The sequence below is a fragment of the Ambystoma mexicanum genome, chromosome 12, assembly GCF_040938575.1.
Source record: "Ambystoma mexicanum isolate Mex_15411 chromosome 12, UKY_AmexF1_1, whole genome shotgun sequence".
NCBI lineage: Eukaryota > Metazoa > Chordata > Amphibia > Caudata > Ambystomatidae > Ambystoma > Ambystoma mexicanum.
The window spans coordinates 635413983-635432825 of NC_090936.1; the positions used below are offsets into that span (position 1 = coordinate 635413983).

At 43.6% G+C, this 18843-nt stretch overlaps 1 protein-coding gene across 2 annotated transcripts in view; it reads right to left on the reverse strand.

Moving 5' to 3' along the window:
• The window catches only part of LOC138513937 (V-type proton ATPase subunit S1-like), a 645312-nt gene that overhangs the window by 51926 nt on the left and 574543 nt on the right, over positions 1–18843 (reverse strand). For both annotated transcript variants that reach the window (XM_069629102.1, XM_069629103.1), the window contains exons 8-9: positions 5847–5900; positions 4403–4643 (exon numbers count right to left, since the gene is read on the reverse strand). In XM_069629102.1, the coding sequence (XP_069485203.1) occupies positions 4403–4643; positions 5847–5900 (295 nt within the window). The remainder of the gene's footprint in view (positions 1–4402; positions 4644–5846; positions 5901–18843) is intronic.

An 18843-nucleotide genomic window follows, 5' to 3' on the forward strand; every position in this document is an offset into this window, starting at 1 on the left:
ATTGGGCTCAATGTGGCAGATTATGCCGGCAATGGCTGGTATGTGGCATGTGGAGTCAGCAGGGGGGCCCAATGGGATCTCTACGATGAGCAAAAACGCTTGACTATTACAATCTGCAGCATGATCAGAGGTGTCAAGTGAAACTTTAGGCATAAAAGGAGCATGAGTCATGTCGGCAACAGCAGGGATTTGATTTGCATTTAGCCACTTCACTAACTCCTCGAATTGGGTCGATTTTCTGGACCATTTTATGCCCAAAGTTTCATATAGTTTCAAGAGACTCGTAATTGTGTTGTTAATTGCCACTAGGACCGGTAGCAACATATCAAGTTGGTGTGGAGTGGGGTCGCTCAAAGGTGGTCTAGGAGGTCTTGGAGCCGGCAGGATAAAGGAGTCTACTAAAGATTGAGCTTGTCACATAGTTGAATTTAGTGTGACAATCTTGGATTCCTGAATGTGCTCCTCGTCAACAATGGAGATTGGTGATTCGCACTGGCTTGCATAAATGGAGATGCCAGACGAATCATTGCTAAGAGCTGGAAATGAGATTGGCGATAGAGGGAAAACTGCTGCGGGCGCCACGCTGCTTCCCTTTACCGAATCTAGAATCGTGTTATCAGATAGTGGATGAGGGTTAACTCGATCACAAATTGTCACTGGAAGCATACATGGATTGTTTACTGTAGGCTTGTGCAGGTGTAATAAGGAAGTTGACGGAAACGCTAGGGCTGACGTCAGAATTGCCCAAGGAGCCTCTTTAGATTGAGTTATCGGCAAGTTTCGAGGGGTGCAGGATATTTTAGAAAATGTCGAGCACATGTGGGGGTAATTGTTTGGGCAGATTGAAAAATATGTGACCCTACAGTAGGTGCAATATTAAAGGGTGTCGTCAATTTATTACACGGTTGGCCAGGCATGGCAGTTTTCAACATGTATGCGGCATATGCCATATCCAAGATAGTTGGTCAAGAAGGTGCTTTGCCAAGAGTGATGATGGAACACTCAAGTACTGCACTGAAATTGCAACACAAACACAAAGAAAAAAGCAGCAACTAAGCGCAGCCTCCCTGCTTCGCGGCTAAGTGGCAAAGCAGTACTTAACCGGTACTTCCACGTGTCCTCAGGTTGCGTGAGCGAGGGGCGGGCCAGAAGGCGGGCTGCAAAAGGAAAAACAAGCAATCAGCAAAGTTGCTACAAGGAGTAGCAACGAGTCACTCAGTCACTCAGCCAAGTCCGGTGAATCACTAAGGAGCGTCCAACTGCGGGCCCAATGTCCAAAGTCACCTTTGTATCCGCTGATGTCAATTCGCAGGCAGGCAGAAAACAACAAAAGCAGAAGCAGCAGCCTTGCTCGCAGGCGAAGCAGTACTTTACCGGTACTTCCACATGTGCGCGCGTGCTGTGTGCATGCAAGCTTGTATTATAGGAAGTCCTCAGGTCGCGTGAGTGAGGGGCGGGCCAGAATGCAGGCTTTGTATCTGTTGATGTCAATCCACAGACAGGCAGGAAACAGCAAAAGCAGAAGCAGCAGCATTCCTCGCAAGCGAAGCGGTACTTAACCCGTACTTCCACGTGTATTCAGTTATGGATAGTCACTGGCCACACAATCTGCCCAGCAACAGACACTCAGGGGCACTCAAGAACCCACATCCGGCCAGACACACAGATCACCACATTGCCTGGAAAGTAGATGTTTTTCTCAGGAAAGGGCATTCTATATACAGCAATTCTGGACCCGAGATTTCAGGACTGCATGGCCAAAGGACAGGCAAAAGTCCTGAGGCACAGCTATTTTGAGTATATGGTACTCTTTATGGCATTATGTGGTTAAAATGCAAAAGTGCAGAAAAGTAAAGAAACAAGGTAGAGAAATATCCACTGCCACTAGCCCATCCTGGACACATTGCATTTGTATCTACAAAGTTAGAAAAGAAAAAGTTATATGGATACAAATTATCCTAACGACAAGTTGTATTACGGTAATGTGTGCCACTTTAAACATACCAGAAATTCATTAAGGCAGACATGGGACCTCATTACAAGTCTGGCGGTAACCCTACCGGCGGGTTGCTGCCGGACTTGCAATATTTACCGGTGCCTGGCTTTGCGAAATCACCAGGGGATTTCGACCCTGGTGTTCCGGTGCTTCTGTGAAATTCTCCGGGTAGGTGCCGTTCCGCCCGCCAGTTCTGACCCTGGCAGGCGGGATGACATCCGCCCGCATGCTCGTAGAGTGCCGGTCCGGTAAAAACGGTGCTGGTAGGCTTACCAGCACCATTGTTCCTGGACCGGCACACTCGTAATGAGGCCCATGGTCTCCCAGTACTGATAGTCTTTACTTCCCTTTTTTTTGCTCATTTATCAGTTTCCCAATAAAAATGAGCAAAAGCAGGGGAAGTAAAGCAGAAGGCTTAACTAACTCCACAAAGCCAGATCATAAATAAAAAAAAAAAGAAAGCGTGTCCCCTAGAAATCTACAGGAGAAAAGCAGCAAAAAGAAAATCTTACCTTACAGGATGCAATGGCAATTGGGGAAGAAAGAGCCCGTCCTGTGACAGCATTTAGAAACCACCTGCAGGTGAGACCTGCTCAAATATATATTAATTTAGTAGTATTTTGAAATGTCTCACTGGTTTGGTCCCAGCCATGTGAACAATAGGATAGGAGCATCACCTGAGATGGGGTGTGAGGGCTATAAAGAAAGACGAATGCTGCTGCCGTTCAGCCTGTTTTAAGTGTTGTTTTCCGCTTATGGTCAAACAAGTGAACCCTCATTGGCTGTAGCTAAGCAACCCAGCTGTCTCAAGGAGGGAGCTGGTCTTCCTCAATAGGGCCCTGGCAAACTCTTTTTCTTTCTTTGTTCTTTCTTTATTCTATATCAGTAGTCAGTTTGGACTCAACACCTTGGCTCCATGGAAAGTTAAGAAATTGGTCTATAGCAGCCAGGAGTGAAATTTGTTTTTCATCAGTAATAAGGCATGCTTCACCAGGGTTGACAGCTGTGCTTTTAATGCAGGCGTAGTAGTATGTGGTATCATTTCTTTGATAACCCTGACTAGCCTTGGACCTAGAGCCAAGCGAGAACATTTTGGCTCATCAAGTACTTGCCAGTGGTCTTCATTGGTCCAAGAAAAGTAGTGAAAACGGCACGAATGCTTGGGGTTATAACTTGGGCCTTAGAGGCTAATGGCAAGCCTGCCTTCTATGTTATCTGTTTTGCCCATGGATTAGTCCTGTATGGCTGCCTCGCCAGTGTACAGGCAACCACTGCTTCTCTTTAGCTCTGATCCCTGCTAAAGTGGGCCTTCATGGAAGGGTGCGCGCGCAGCATGCCGAGGGTAGCAGGAATGCAAGAAAACAAGACCTAAGAGCTACAAATGTAAAACCAGCAGTATTTTTCCTTCCCGTATGTAGTACCCAGAATGTCCCAAATGTGCCCCAGAAAGCATAGAACTAGCTAACCTGATATTGTGCTGTAGAGTTCAGCTAATTACAAGATATTACATCCATTTCTGTAAATAGTCTTATGTAACTGCCAACTTTTCAGACAAAAACAGTGTGAGTAGGTTGGGTGCCTAAATACACATTTTATGAATATGAGCCAAGGCAGATGAAGCAGTTGGCAGCGCCTACCTTGGAGTTCTGATGTGTGCCATCTACACTAACATTCGCTGCTGCCCCTTAGACCCCCGAGTCCCCTTAAAATGTATAAATATGGAAGGAATGAAAGAAGGCACATAAAGGGCAGCACATATGTCAGTAAAAGCAGAGGACATGTTGCAAATGTAATACAGTACCTTTGCCTGCCCTATTAGTTAACCTGAATATGCAGCGACACTACAGTGAATTGGGCAGAGGTATCCGGATACTACACCGTAGACCTATAGGACGTGCCTGGGGCACTAACCGCATTCCCATTTCCTCAAGTAAGACAGTCTTCTTTCCTGGTGGGGGCAGGGGGCAACGATTTGAGGTGGTCCTGCTTTTGGAACTGAAAGTCTCTATTGCAGTGTGCCAAGTCATCACACCATGAAGCCTGCTTGTTTACCTTCACTGCAAAATAAGATGGGCATTGCCCACTGGTTCCATCTGGGTACATTAAAGCGTGCCATTGTGTTTCACAGCGCGCCATGATTAGAACCAACACGACAGCGTGAGACGGTTCGGAGGTATTTATAAACCTGGAACACTATTTCTCAACCAAGAATAGAGTTCTCGTTCAATGTATCACATTTTCCTTGTCATCCTTTCAGAGAAATAAAACGTTCAGTTTGCAAATTGGCAAACGTGCTTGTGTATTCCGATATAGCGCCACTCTGCTTGTGAATTGTTAATTTATTTAAGTAGGGCTATGCTGGAAGCTGGCTATTGGACAAGTCGCTGCCTTGGCATGGCTACTCACTTGGAACTGGGAGATGTGAACGTTCCAGGCCTTGGCTTCCGCGTTGGTTGGGATCAGTACTGCGTCATACAGCTGACTGGTGCCCACCAGCTGACAGTGAAATGAGTATTCTGCGGGAGACGAGGCGTACGGGATGCGGAACAGTGCGCCTGGGAGGCGGGCATCCTGAAGAATCTGAACAGAGTCCAGCGTGAACCAGTTCCGGGCGGAGCCAGGGTAGAATTGGTTGGACATGGCAAACCTGAGGGTCAAACACACGAACATTACGTATTTATTTTTACAGAGGGAAAAACGAACTCAACAGAAAATCCCAAGTTTCCGAAAACAGAGCAACTCTTCCTTTTCATAAGAACAAGCCAAAAGTCCAAGGATGTCTGCTTTGCTGTTTTTTTTATTTTTTTATTTTTTATTTATTGTGTTAAAATTGTACAACCATTTTTTAGAAATGCATTCCAGATTAATACTCAAAACAATAAAACCAGCAATTAAAATAAACAGCACCCAAAGATATTAAAATAACTCATTTGAAGAGAGAAAAGAAGTAGAAGAAGGAAAATAAAAAATGAAATCAAGGGAAAGAAAACTCAAAATCAGAACTAATCAGAATCAAATCAAAAGTCACCTAACATGGCCTGTCTCAAAGGGGATTTCAGCAAGGTATGGGGCGAGTGCAATTACCTGTTTAGTTCTATGTCCCTGTATTAACACATTTCACCAAACTAGGGAGGCCCCTCAAGGGCTTAGTGTTTTTTTTTCTGTACAGAGGGCAAGCTTCATCAGCGGTTTTCTTCAGGTGGGTAGTCTCTCCCCAACCCTAGAACTTGCAGGCAGGCGGCAGGAATCAATGTTCCCTGAGTGGTGCCCTGAACTGCGATATCCCTGTGGCCCCCCTCCCCAGGCCCGGCCACCCTCCCCTGTTGGAAACCATGTGCAGGGGGAGAGCTTCACACACGCAGTCCAACCAGAGCCCGGGCTATGTTTTTTAGTCAATTTCCGGAGGCGTGGGCAGACTTTTGCACCCCCTTTGCAGGCCTGTCACTGCAAATGAGCTCATGGACAGCATGGGATTTTTGGACTGATGTTAGCCCCTCCCCCAGTTGGGTTCAGTTGGAAACTACATATATTAGCATTGCCAGGTTCCCAGATATTTCGATATACATAGAAGAGCTTGCACCTGCAACAGGCCCCTCCACTCTCATATGAATGAGGGACTGCAAGAGGAGAATGCGTCGGTGCTGAGCCCCTCACTTTCTGCTGTCAGATCTCTCCATGAATCAGGCCCAGTGCTTCTGACAGCTCCATCCCTGAGAACAAGGCGGTATTCGAATTCAGCCCACAGACATAATAGAATATCTGTCAAGACTTTTATTCGTCAAATTGCAGAAGTATCAGAGCCCATGTGCAGACGGAAACAGTAAACCAAGTTATTTTGAATGTATTGTACCTTATTTCTAGGGTATTGATTTCTTTTGTCAAGTTGTAGTATTTTAATGAAAACCTGAAATAGACAGAACATAGAAAATAATATTAGCATCAAAGAAACGCGAAGTTCTTCATTTGATCGTACATACATAACCCTTGGCGTACATTTGAGACATTTAAACTGAAGTGATTATATTTTGTTTCTTGATAAACAGTTTTATATTTAATGTTCCTTATGCCACAATTCAAATTTTGATCACCAACGTGCCTAATCATTTCAAATTTGAAACCTTTGCACACCATGTTTGAACAATTGTAACTGAATAATCGCAATAAAAAACAGAAAGGCATTAACATACTCATAATATAGCTAACAGTCTTGAAAATGCAGGTCTTGTTCTGGCTACTGATGAATTATGCAGCCTGAGGGACAACACGAAGTGAGCACGATAAGCCGGTAAGTACAAAAGGAAAGAAAGTGATTCCTGCAATTACATACGGCGCAGATGCTATGCCGTCTCTTCCGAAATCACTTTAGACTGTTCTGGAAAGCCTGTTTTGGCAATCAATTCTGAACTTACCAAAATCCACGCCAATGGTTCTGATTAGACGTGAACTGTCTTTAACGTCACTTGAGGCAATCGTCGTTCGAATCAGCATAATGCTATATAGAAAAATCATTGACCCATCCAGCCTACCAATTTTTACAATGGAAAAGATCGAGATGATCTCTGCCCACTGCAAAATGGTGTCCCTATGGGAAAATGGATGCAAAGCAAACTTGGTGAAAAGTGGCAGTTCTATTGAAGAACTTCTTCAGAACCCAATAAAAACAAAGAAATGTCTAGATGAGACCGATTGGATCGCAACTTTAGAAAAAGCTGCAAACTATAAACTGACATTGCACCTGTCACCAACGGCGAGAAAGCTAAACGATCTTCAAACCTTCTTAAAAAGGCACCCGAAAAGAAAACTGCGAACAACCCTTCTACGGGCTCGGCTTAACCTATTGCCAGCAAACGAGATATTGAACATAAGAGGAATCTCAGCGTCCAACAGCTGTCGCTTTTGTGACTCACAATCGACTGCTGAAACAATTCAGCACCTCCTATTATCCTGCCCAGGAACAAGGCAGTATAGAACTCCATACTTGACCCACCACTTGGACAAGGGACAAATAGCAGAAGAAGAACTTTGGTGGACTCGTTTAATAGGAGGAGCCAGTTCATCATGGGCAATAGCTGCGGCCAAAATTCTGGATCAGATCTTCGCTGATAATTAACGAACTTCAGACTCGAGGTTAAGAACCTAGCATGAACTAGGTGACCATGGACTTATTTGTTTAGCTTTCTTTTTCTTAAAACAAATCTTTGCTTAGAAATCCTTGACTTCTTTTACTGTCTTCTTGTATTCTAGCTTTTATTGCTCACCTCAGTGATTATAATCTCGTAAATAAAAAAAATAAAAAATAAAAATAAAAATAAAGATGTACTTTATTGCTTCAAGTTACAGCAAAAGGTCAAGCAGGAACATAAGGAGAGTACATTCTTCAGGTCCAAGCTCCCATGCTGAAGTGCCCAGCAACGGTCACTCTCAGAACTCCCAGCCACTTGCATTCCACATTCCATCAGGCATTCACAAAGCAGCTCCTTGCACACAAACATGCAAGATACTACACACTTCCTTCCCTAACAGAACACAAGAACCAACCTAACACAACCACTCAGAACCAACAGGTTAACCTTACAGATGACAAAACACAACAGGAAAGCTCACACTCCAAAGGGAAATCTATACTCCCTTATTCCATGGCCTGCCACACCAGGCCCTTTGTCTGCCACACCCAAGCACGGACTACCCACAAGAGGGTATAAACCACTTCACACGAGAAGCAACCTTACCTACACCCACCACCATCCAAACAAAACATAACCTCCTTACGCCCTGCCTGCTACACCAGGGCCTTAGGTCTGCCACCCCTCAGCGCAACCCCGCTCAACTACACAGGGCAACCAGTCACACAAACAAAATCCTGTCATGCCACCACCAATCACCTACTAAATATTCTGGTAGCACAACCACCAGCACCACAGGCCCTACAAACCAACCACAAGCACCCACAAGCACCCACAAGCACCACAACCAAAAGCACTCAAAACCACATCCACATCCCCCAGGAACAAATAAAAAGGAAGAACAAAGAAAAATCATTCACTAGACAAAGAACACATTAAACAAACCTAACTGCATGAGAGCACCATGTCAGAACCCACGTACGTGGTTGACTAGTCCAAGAACGTGGAAACCACACTTCCCACCCAGACACAGGTTAGTCACTCCTATGCCCAAGTGACACTCCAGTATACTTACAATTGTCTTTAAAATCGTGTTAAAACATCAAAACTCCAACTTCAACTGCATTTCCTCACTTCCTGCACAAAAGTGCACTGTCTACCACCAGACATTAAACGACTCCTTGAAGCACACAACTCCACAACACTTCTAACATCCTGCACCACTGTGCACTAAACCTCCCTGATGTTAATTAACTACTATGACAACTAATTTCTGTACAACCTCAAACTTCCTGCACAACAGTGCACTAATGTCTGTCCCCTGACATTAACTAACTCCAAGCACAACTAGTGCACTACTACTTCAAGCTTCCTGCACGACTGTGCACTAATGTCAACTCCCTGACATTAACAACCTTCTAGCACAACTAGTGCTTCCCAAACAACTCCTACTCACAACGTGCATTTCAAACTACCACTCCTCCACACCGCGTGCACAACTGCCAGAACATTCAACACACTCCACTGCTACAACCTCAGCACAACATTTCAACACTTCAATCATGCAAGTACAGAGAGAAAGTAAACAAAAGCCCCCAGAGGGTAGTGGTGATCAGGCACTACCCACAAATAACTTCTGAATATAATATACATTCCCTGGCAGATATTAAACGCATTCTGCTAATGGTGAAACATACATGCTCGTGGTGAACCCATTACTCCCCAACAACACCCCCCATTCCTCATGGGGTACTAACTTCACCCAAACCCCTTATATATGCCCACAGTATACTACATCCTAAAATGCTAACAGTGTCCATCTCTACACTCGAAGATATGCAAAAGATCCTTCTTGATGTACTAATTACACCCTCACATGTTACCATCATGTATTTACCCATACTATACATGCTCATATTGTAAACAATTGTACACCCTAACACTTGACATACTGATGAAATTCATATACAAATTCCAAATTCTAAATTCTAAATACATTGGTATGAATGTAATTTGCAGACCCAGCTAAACAAACTGCAATGAGCTCTTCTCAATTGAATTCAATGCTTTACATCATTGCATTTCTTGAGTTCACTACTGTGGTTCCTGCACCACACGCTATAAACATACACCCCTTTAAACAACTATGCCACTCACTTCACCATAATCTGCACTCCTATCATCTTCAGGCACTAACCTAATCATACACTGCTAACCCAACGCATGCAGCAAATGTTTTACAAACATTATTTTCACACATGTACAGATTTCCCTTTCCAATTAACTCTTTCTCTTCGGCTCCACTGCTGGACAATCGTTGCTGGCAAAACCTTGAACAGCAGTAAACCTTTGTCCCCTAATAAGAGGCAATAAACGACCAGCAAAGATATTAAGTACCACTTCCCTGTGCTGCCGCGATAGATAAACACAGAACCACACATTAGTAATTGTAATTTAAACATTTCCAGTATTGTCTCGACTCCTCTAGAGCTGCCAAAAACATATCAATAAAGTACGTAATTTCAATCTTCATAAAAGACTCAGCAGCCCCTGTACACATTAAAAGTATTTTGTACATTTATTTTCTACGATCCGACATACACATCGAGTCTGGCAGATAGCTTGATTTCTCCTCCTCAAGAGACCACGACCCGCTCAGTCCAATGAGAAAAACAAATCCAGCTCTCAGCTCAACACGCGCTGGATGTTTAGAAGTCCTTTCCTCAAAACCACTTTAGATGCTTGATGGGGGAAATAATGGCACTGGCCCCCTGCGTTCCAGCAACGGCAGAGCTACAACGCAGAGCAAACGGCCAAGCGTGTGTCTACAATGGGCCCCTCTGGCCCTCTCCAATATCACCAGAAGCCGAATTTTCCCACCTCGATCTCAGTTCCAGATTATCAGTCCCACCAGTCTTCTCTACATGAGCCACACAGCGGTCATGTTCCATAGAGTCACTCCATTCTCTGCGATGGACACATTCCAGTCCCTGCACCTCACAGGACACTCCCCATGGCATCATCGTTCTCTGTGGTGTAGCACCGTCATCCAGCACCACATGGACCATCCAGGGCCAACACCCCCATGCCTGCACCGAAAAGGGGACAAACTCCTTCTGGCTCCCAAGCAGTCAACAGGTACTTTTTCCGTCTTCACATCTTCAAATCTCTGATCCCCAGGATGGCGCCTCTGCATCACATGGCACCACAAACTAACTGCCAGGACATTCACCTGCTGCTCCTTCTTGGACTTGGAACAGCAATGCATAAATCTAATCCAGTTCATTTATCAGCACTGCCACTCTCCTTCCTGGCACTTCACCTCCAAAGGCACAGACACCCAGAACCTGCCAACTGACTTTCCTTTAACTCCTTCCACATTACCCCCCTCATGGGCTTATCCTTGGAACATCTCTCGTTGCCAAAATGAGGTATTCAGGCATGGGAGACAACCCGAAGGGACCACGCTGAGCCAGTAAGAGCGAAAGGAAAGATGTACTTTATTACTTCAAGTTACAGCAGAAGGTCAGGCAGGAACATAAGGAGAGTACATCCTGCAGGTCCAAGCTCCCAAGCTTAAGTGGCTAGCAACAGCCACTCTCAGAACTCCCAGCCACTTGCATTCCACATTCCACAAGCATTCACAAAGCAGCACCTCACACACAAACATGCAAGATACTACAGATGCTAGCAGCAGCTGTGTTGTAAACCACATTTATATTGGGCAAGACCTTTGTTGATCCATCAGCCTGTGGCAGATTGTGCCAAAACTGGGATCAACAGGACTCGACCCAGCCATTCCACCCATGATAGTGCCTCCCCATTGAAAGTAATCCTCACTTTGAACAAGGCCAAGCTTCTATACCAGGCCATCTCATACAGAGTGCTCCTTTCAACAGAATTAAAGCTCATAATTCCCAGGGGCACTATCGGAGGAGCACCCCAAAGTCTGATTTGGCAACAGGCAATGGCATCAATGTAAGAGCAGGGGTAGTTGATGGGGACTACAGAAGGATGGTGTTGTGATGATAACTCTTTAGTTAATATAATAATAAAGCACATCAGGTCATGCATCCTTATCTTTCTTTATTCATAATATAACTGAACTTCACAGCATCCCCATTCCAGAACCCTTTCTTATCATTCTAATGTTCTATGTTCTACCTATACTAATGTCTGTGATAACAGTACATAACAACCCCCCCCTTACTTATCATCTAAATGCTTATCGAGCTATCAACTATTACATTTGTTCAATTAGCCTTGCTGGTTTGCGAACCACTCTTTGATATCTGCTTCTCATGTTCAAGTCCCAGGACTCATCACCAATGTTCATGTCCCTTGATTCAGTACAAGAGACTTTACTTCCATCATTCACTCCACTCAAATTCATATCCCCGTTACTACTTTCTCTCCCTTCACTTTGGATATACCCCGCACTACAACCAAACAACTCCCCTTCTTCCGCATATAACCATGTTAGACCAATGTCCGTGTCAGAGCTATTCAACTCATCCCTTTTACCCCCTTTCTCTTCACATTCATCTTGTACAATTCTTTTAAAAAAGGATACATTTCTGGTTGTTTCACCATCACTACCAGTCGCCGTGACTATAGATCCCTTTATATTTTTGACCTTTTACAGCGTCGGCCGATATTTAGAGTCTGTTTTCTTTCGCTGCTTCTGTTTGACTACCACCACATCACCATCCTGTAATTCTATCTCTGCAGCCTTCCTTTTAGGATCCACCCATCCTTTGGTCTTCAATCGTTTCATTTGATCTCTCTCTCTGATTTCGTTGTCCTCTTCAGCCTTATAGTCCTCCACTCTAGGAAGTCTAATTCGTGGCTTGTATTTGATCATCAATTCTGATGGAGAGTGTCCTGTCATTTCATGGGGAGTGTTTTTGTAGCTTCTTAACATCTGTGAAACCGCTTGTGGAAACGACATATTGTCCACAACGGCCTTTTGTCTAGTCCATTTTAAGGTACTCATGAATCTTTCCGCCATCCCATTTGCTTGTGGTCACAAAGGTGTTATTTTCTGATGTTTGAATACCATGTGCGCTGCAAATTTACTAAATTCATGACCTTGAAAATGTGCTCCATTGTCCGTTTTGACTGTCTGCGGTATTCCCCACTCACTGAAGAGTTCATCCAATATCACCACTACATGATGAAACGCTGTGGATTGAACTTGTTTTACCAATGGAAACCCTCCTTCTTCTAGTGGTCCAAAGAAATCCAGAGCCACTCTATCCCACGGTCCTGTAGGCAGCGGCACTATTTGAACGGGTGTTGGCTGAGTATTAGGAGTTGTTATTTGACAGGCAAAACAATTTTGCAGGGTATCTCCTACAATCATATCCATACATGGAAACCATACTTGATTTCTCAGAATTTTTGTTGTGTTCACTACCCCTCTATGCCCTTCATGAGCCAACATCACTAAGGTTTTCCTCAAACTCTTCGGCGCTATGAGTCTGCTCCCTCTTAGCAGTATCCCTTCTTTTGTTGCGGACAGTTCACTGCTCATTTTCGCTAACTTCCTCAAATCCTTCATATCTCCCTCTTCCAAACCCTTTTCCTGGTCAATGCAATGCCATTTCCCAGTCCATGTGAGTCTAACTGCTACTTTTATCATAGGATCAGTTTGACTTCTGTCCATGAATGCCTCCTTCGTTATTGCAATGGGCAATGCATTTAATGATACATACGACACATACTCTTCCGCTTCCATCTGCATTTCCTGATCTACCATGTTCACTGGGTGTCTTGACAAATAATCGGCTGGATTTGCATCTTTCCCTGGCCTATGTACGATCTTGTAATCATATTCCTGTAATCGCATACCCCAACGCTCAATTCTGGGGGGTATCTTGACTCTTGGATTCCCGAATAGTGAAATTAATGCTTGATGGTCTGTCACAAGTACGACAGGCTTTCCAATTATAAAGTGGTTGAATTTTTCGCAGGCCCACACAGCGGCGAGACTCTCCCTCTCTGCCTGTGAGTAGGCCTGCTCAATGTCGCTTAGAGCTCGACTAGCATAAGCAACAACATTCATTTGTTTGTCTTCTGATGTCTCATTTGGATTTGTTTGTGCTAGAATCGCACCTAATCCCACTGGACTAGCATCAGCAATCACTTCAGTGTCCCATTTTGGATTAAAGTATGCTAATTGTCTATCATTTGCCTGCTCACTCTTTATGTTCTTGAAGCTCTCTTCACAGCCTTCACTCCACATAAATGCCACTTCTTTCTTCAGTAACTGCTTCAACGGATCAATAAGTGTAGCGTATTCCGGCAAATATCTTGCACAATATCCTACCATTTCAAGCAAAGATCTCAGTTCTGTTACATCTCTTGGAGGTTTCAAGTCCAATATCACTCCCACCTTCTCCGGATCTGCCTTCATGCCATCCTCCGAGAATATGTGCCCAAAGATTTTTAGAGTTCCTTTATTTATTTCACACTTCTGAGCATTCAAGGTTAGTCCACTCTCCTGTAATAATCTGCACACTTGTCTCAAAGCATCATCATGCTGAGCCTGATCCGTCCCGTGTACAAGAATATCATCGCTATAGTTAAACGCATTCTGTACTGGTGCTATCACTTTTCTGATGGCTTCCTGGAAAATTTCAGCTGCCGAAGAGACTCTGAAGCTAAGTCTCTTGTATCTGAATAAACCCTAAGATTACTGAAAGTAGTTACTGGTCGAGATTCATGATCAATCACCAATTGATGGTAACTTTGGTTCAGATCTACTGGCTTGATTCAAGCGAATGATCATGTCTTCTATATTCGGACCTGGATGTCTCTCCCTCAATATGGCCGTATTGGGCATCCTCATATCCACACACAGTTGAAGCCACCCATCAGCCTTGGGAACTACCACCAATGGAGAGACCCATGGAGTCGGGCCGTTCTCAACCCTTTCAATGATGTCATTATCTCTCAATTGTTTCAGTTCCTGTGATACTCTTTTCTGTAAATGAAAACCTATGCGCCTCGGGTGTTGTGGGACAGGTTGAATTGATCTATCAATGTGTAGATGTATACTGTTGGTTTTCAATTTTCCAATTCCTTGAAACAATTTTGGGAATTCCACCTTCAGCCTTTCTAGATCCACTTTTCCTGTGAACATGAATCTTATGGTCTGGGACTCTGAAGGAACACCTTGTATCTTCTCAGATTGATTGTATCTTACATGAATAAGTCCTAAATTAGTTGCAGTTTTGCAACTGATGAGGCACCTGCCAACAACAGGGCTTTTAATTATATGGGTTTATAGTCATAATGTCGACAACAAAAATGTCGACAGTCAAAAAGTCGAAAAAAAAATGTCGAAAAAATAATGTTGAAAAAAAAATGTCGACTTTTTTTTTCAATGCATTTTTTTTTTCGAAATGGGGGGGTTCCCCCCCCCCAGCCCCCCTTTTTTTTAATTTTTTTTTAATTTTTCCCTTTTTTTTTACTCCCGAACCCCTAAAATAAATATATAATTAAAAAAAACGAAAGTCGACATTTTTTTTTCGACATTATGACTCCCCACCAATTATATGTATATTGGTTGGTATGCATTTTCCCATGTGGATTAAATTGCATCGAAATAGTCCTTTGTTCAGCAATGGCTGTTCCGCTCCCCATTGGAAGACTGCAGCTTTTGAGGCATGTAGAGGATATTTTCCAGCTATCTTTCTATACATTTCCTCACTCATGACATTGACTGTAGCTCCAGTGTCTTCTAGGAAAGGTATATCTTCTCCATTCAGATTTACTACCACTCTTATTGCATTCTTTCCACTTTCTTTGTCACCTATTAACCTTACATATTCTCTGCTGTACCTGTCATATTCATATTCCTGTTGACAATCAATTGGTGGTACTTCTTCTTCATATGATGCAGGTGACATCGGTGGATTTTCATATGGGTCTTCATATCTTACTCCTTCCTGATTTTGGGATTCATTATTTGTTGCCATTCTCTGTCTCAAGTCTTGCGTATTTCGATCCGTTCCTTCAATTTGTAAGTCATCCATGGCTCTAACAAACCCTGGTCGGGATGTTTGTGGATTCAGTCTCGGCCCGGGATAAGGCATGTATCTCTTTCTGCAGGGTTTCCTCCTCCTACAACTTTTTGGTTATCATATCTTCTGTTTGGCATTATCTGTGAGTTATAGTTATTGGGCGGTGTGCTCCTTCTTTCTCTGCATATTGTTTGGAAATGGTTCTCCTGCTCGCATTGTAAACATAGCTGACCCATCGCGGGGCAGGGCCCTTTGTGAGGAAACTCAAAGCTAGACCTGTAGCATTGTCTTTCTTCCATGCCCCTGCGCATCAGACTCGGTGATCCCACGCCAGGATATCTCCTCTGCCATTGGATATTTCTATTCATAACGGCGATAGTGTCCATCTTCTTTGGGTTTTCTATGTTGGCCGCTTGTGCGTCTACCCTCTCATATACTCTGGCAAGTTCCAATACTTCCTTCATGGATAGAGGTTTCTTCAACAGGTGCTTCCTAAATTGCGACGACAAGCATCCTTCAATAACTCTCAACTGTATTGCTTCATCATCATTGAAGTTGGTAAATTCACAGAATGTGGTCTTCTTTTGCAATCTCAATACGAATTGAGCTATTGTTTTGTGAGGGCTTTGCGTGCACTGATTGAAAACATATCTTTCATAATCTCTATTGAGAGGGATTATTATCTGTGCATTGACTGCAGCCACCAATAGCGGATAAGTCATTCTCTCTTGAGGTGGAATTGTCTTGATAATGCTTTTTATTTCTTTCCCTACCAAGTTTGTGAAAAGGTCCATTTTATTTGGCGCATTTTGATCCCCTACAGCCCTCAGGAATTCCTCAAATTCCTCAATCCACTCTTGCCATGTATGGCCTTCTGTCTCTTGCGGTTCCAGAGCGAAAGGATTTGGCCTTCTCAAGTAATTTAGTGGATTCGTTGACATTAGCGTGCTTGCTGACATCTAGGGCATGATTTGTTGTTCATTTCCATCCCCCGCTGAATGTGTGCTTTCAATTGACATTTTCGTGCGATTACCTTAGTTTATTTGTCTTAAGAAATATTTATAAATATATTCTTTCCTGCTCCTTGACTTTACTGCTGAACTCACTTTCTTGTTAAACTATGCACATGTACTCCCACTCTATATGTTGTTATTTCACCTTCGTTTGGATGGCTTTTATTTATTTTATGAACCTCTTCTATTTTGTATTTCCCTTTTGGGAATCCTCAACATGTGTCACTTTTCACTTTCCACTTGTTTTGTTTTGATTGCGCCTCCTTCCGATTTGCAATTCCAATTTGTAATTTTTTATCCCTCCGACGCTTCTGTGTGTTTAAATGTCTGTTTACTTTGCTTTGAAACTTCTCTGTGCCGACCAATTTGCAACAGGGAGAGTGCACTTCAAGATGGCGGCACGTATTCTTACGTCCGCGGGTCCTTTCCTCTTATTTTTCTTTGCTACTTCCTCATTACGGCACGTACGCCCACGCGCACAGGTCCATTCGTCTATGCTTTTACCTCTCACAATCAGGCACGCGCATTCAGGTACATTGTTTCAATATTCGAATAATGCTTTTCCCAATTATTTCATTCGGTCATGTAACAACTATGTTTTCATCATTTCACCACTGGAGGTCACATCCAATCCATTGTCAATCCTCCTACCTCAAGTCTCGATCGCCTCTACAAACTGCAGTTCATTCGTACTTTGCGTTTTGTTTTGTTGTGCCTTTTTACTTCCCGACGTCCTTGTTTATGCTTATTTCGGCCCCGTTTGTCCTTCGGGTGATTCTTCCACTTAAATCGGGTTTATCCTCGTCGCCATTGTTGTGATGATAACTCTTTAGTTAATATAATAATAAAGCACATCAGGTCATGCATCCTTTTCTTTCTTTATTCATAATATAACTGAACTTCACAGCATCCCCATTCCAGAACCCTTTCTTATCATTCTAATGTTCTATGTTCTACCTATACTAATGTGTGTGATAACAGCACATAACAGATGGTTAGAATGCTCCACATGTATTACTCCACCCATCCCTATCCCTTAGAGCAAGGAGATCGTCAAGGAATGGCTCCTCCCTAACACCTTAGTCCACACACCCTTCAATTCCCATGTAACCTGTGACTGGGTGATTTGCTCCCCTGTATCCTCCACTGGTTGCTTGTAGATCACTTGCTACCAATTTGCCTGCCCTCCCCCATTGCTAGCTCCCCGCTCGGATGTATCTGTGCTTCCATCACTGTGTAATTTCCCCCTAATGCTTTTAAAGTGCTTCATTGCTTCCCTAAACTAGGTCTGTCCTCAATGAATACCCTAATAATAACAACAATTAAAGTAGATGCTATTGCCAAGGTCATCTGCAATCGCATATGTATATATCCTCTTTCCGTCTCCCCACCTGTACCCTGATCCCATTTCATTCTTTGTCATCTTCCAAATAGCATTTGTTTCACTTTTTGTTTTCAGCTAGCCCTTGTTACTATGGGAATAACCGCAGCAACCTCTCGCATCGAAGAAACATTTCTAAAAAGTCCCTCTACTGCAAAGCACCATGGGAGATATAGCTATAATTTTGGGAGAAGGAGGCACCTCCTTCTCCATCAAATATTTTTAACACTACTGGACGCAATAACCCAGACCCCTCCCGGAAATCGAGTTGATGCTTTGTGCCCAAGTTGTTTCGTACCTGATCCAATTCCGTCCAGCTGCTTTTGCTGGGCACTCTGCAGACATTTTGACTTTTTCTCTGTGGAAAAATTAATGGGGAGTAGGCCGAAACAGTCAGGGGGAGGGAGGCCCCATGAAAACCCTTCCCCAATGAAGCTAGGCGAGAGAGGCTTTGGGTCAACCCACCCCATACCTGAAGCCCTACTTCCTCCACGTACTGAGGGGGAACTCAGGTCATCTCCTTACTTCGCCTCTGCTCAGCGGGGTGATCTTATGCTGCGGGCTGCCTTTCAGCAAGAAATACCCTAAAAATAAGGAGTGTATAAGCAGTGTTTCTTCTTCGTAGAGAAACAATGGTTTTATATACTGAGAGGAGGTGAATGCAAAGGGAAATGGTACCACCTAGTACCAATTACTAGTTCCCATTGTGGAAGTGATTGGCGCTTTACTTTTGGTCTGCGGACTTACATGATACTTGGATGGTGCAGAACATCAGCCATCATAGCAATGACATAGTAGCCGCAGCCATGCTAAAGGGTGGCAGTGGTGTGAACTAAACACTTGTTGGTTGACAACGGCATGGATGCCCATAAGGCTGTGCGATGATAAATAATACTCTGTCTGATGACCAGGTATTGCGATCTACATGCCCGCATGAGGTCATGAAGGCGAGATTAGCTGCCTGAGAACTGGAATAATGACCACATGACCATTGAGACTGCAGATGTAGTACCATCCGGTTTAATGCAATGCTCTCTGAGTGGTGTGATGATCTGCGCACCTGAGTGAGTCGAGCGGTATTACATTGAGCGTGGTTGGTCACGTACAGTCATGACCCTAGAATGTACTGTTAGTGGGTCAATTTTTTATGTAACAGACTAAATGTATCATACTGATTTTCTGCATGATGTTCATTGTGTATAAATATACTGAGGTTTGCGACTCGAGGGTCGCAATTTCTGGACAGTGATACCGTGCCAGTTTCTCGACCAATTTGGGCGCAGCTGTATGGAAATAAACA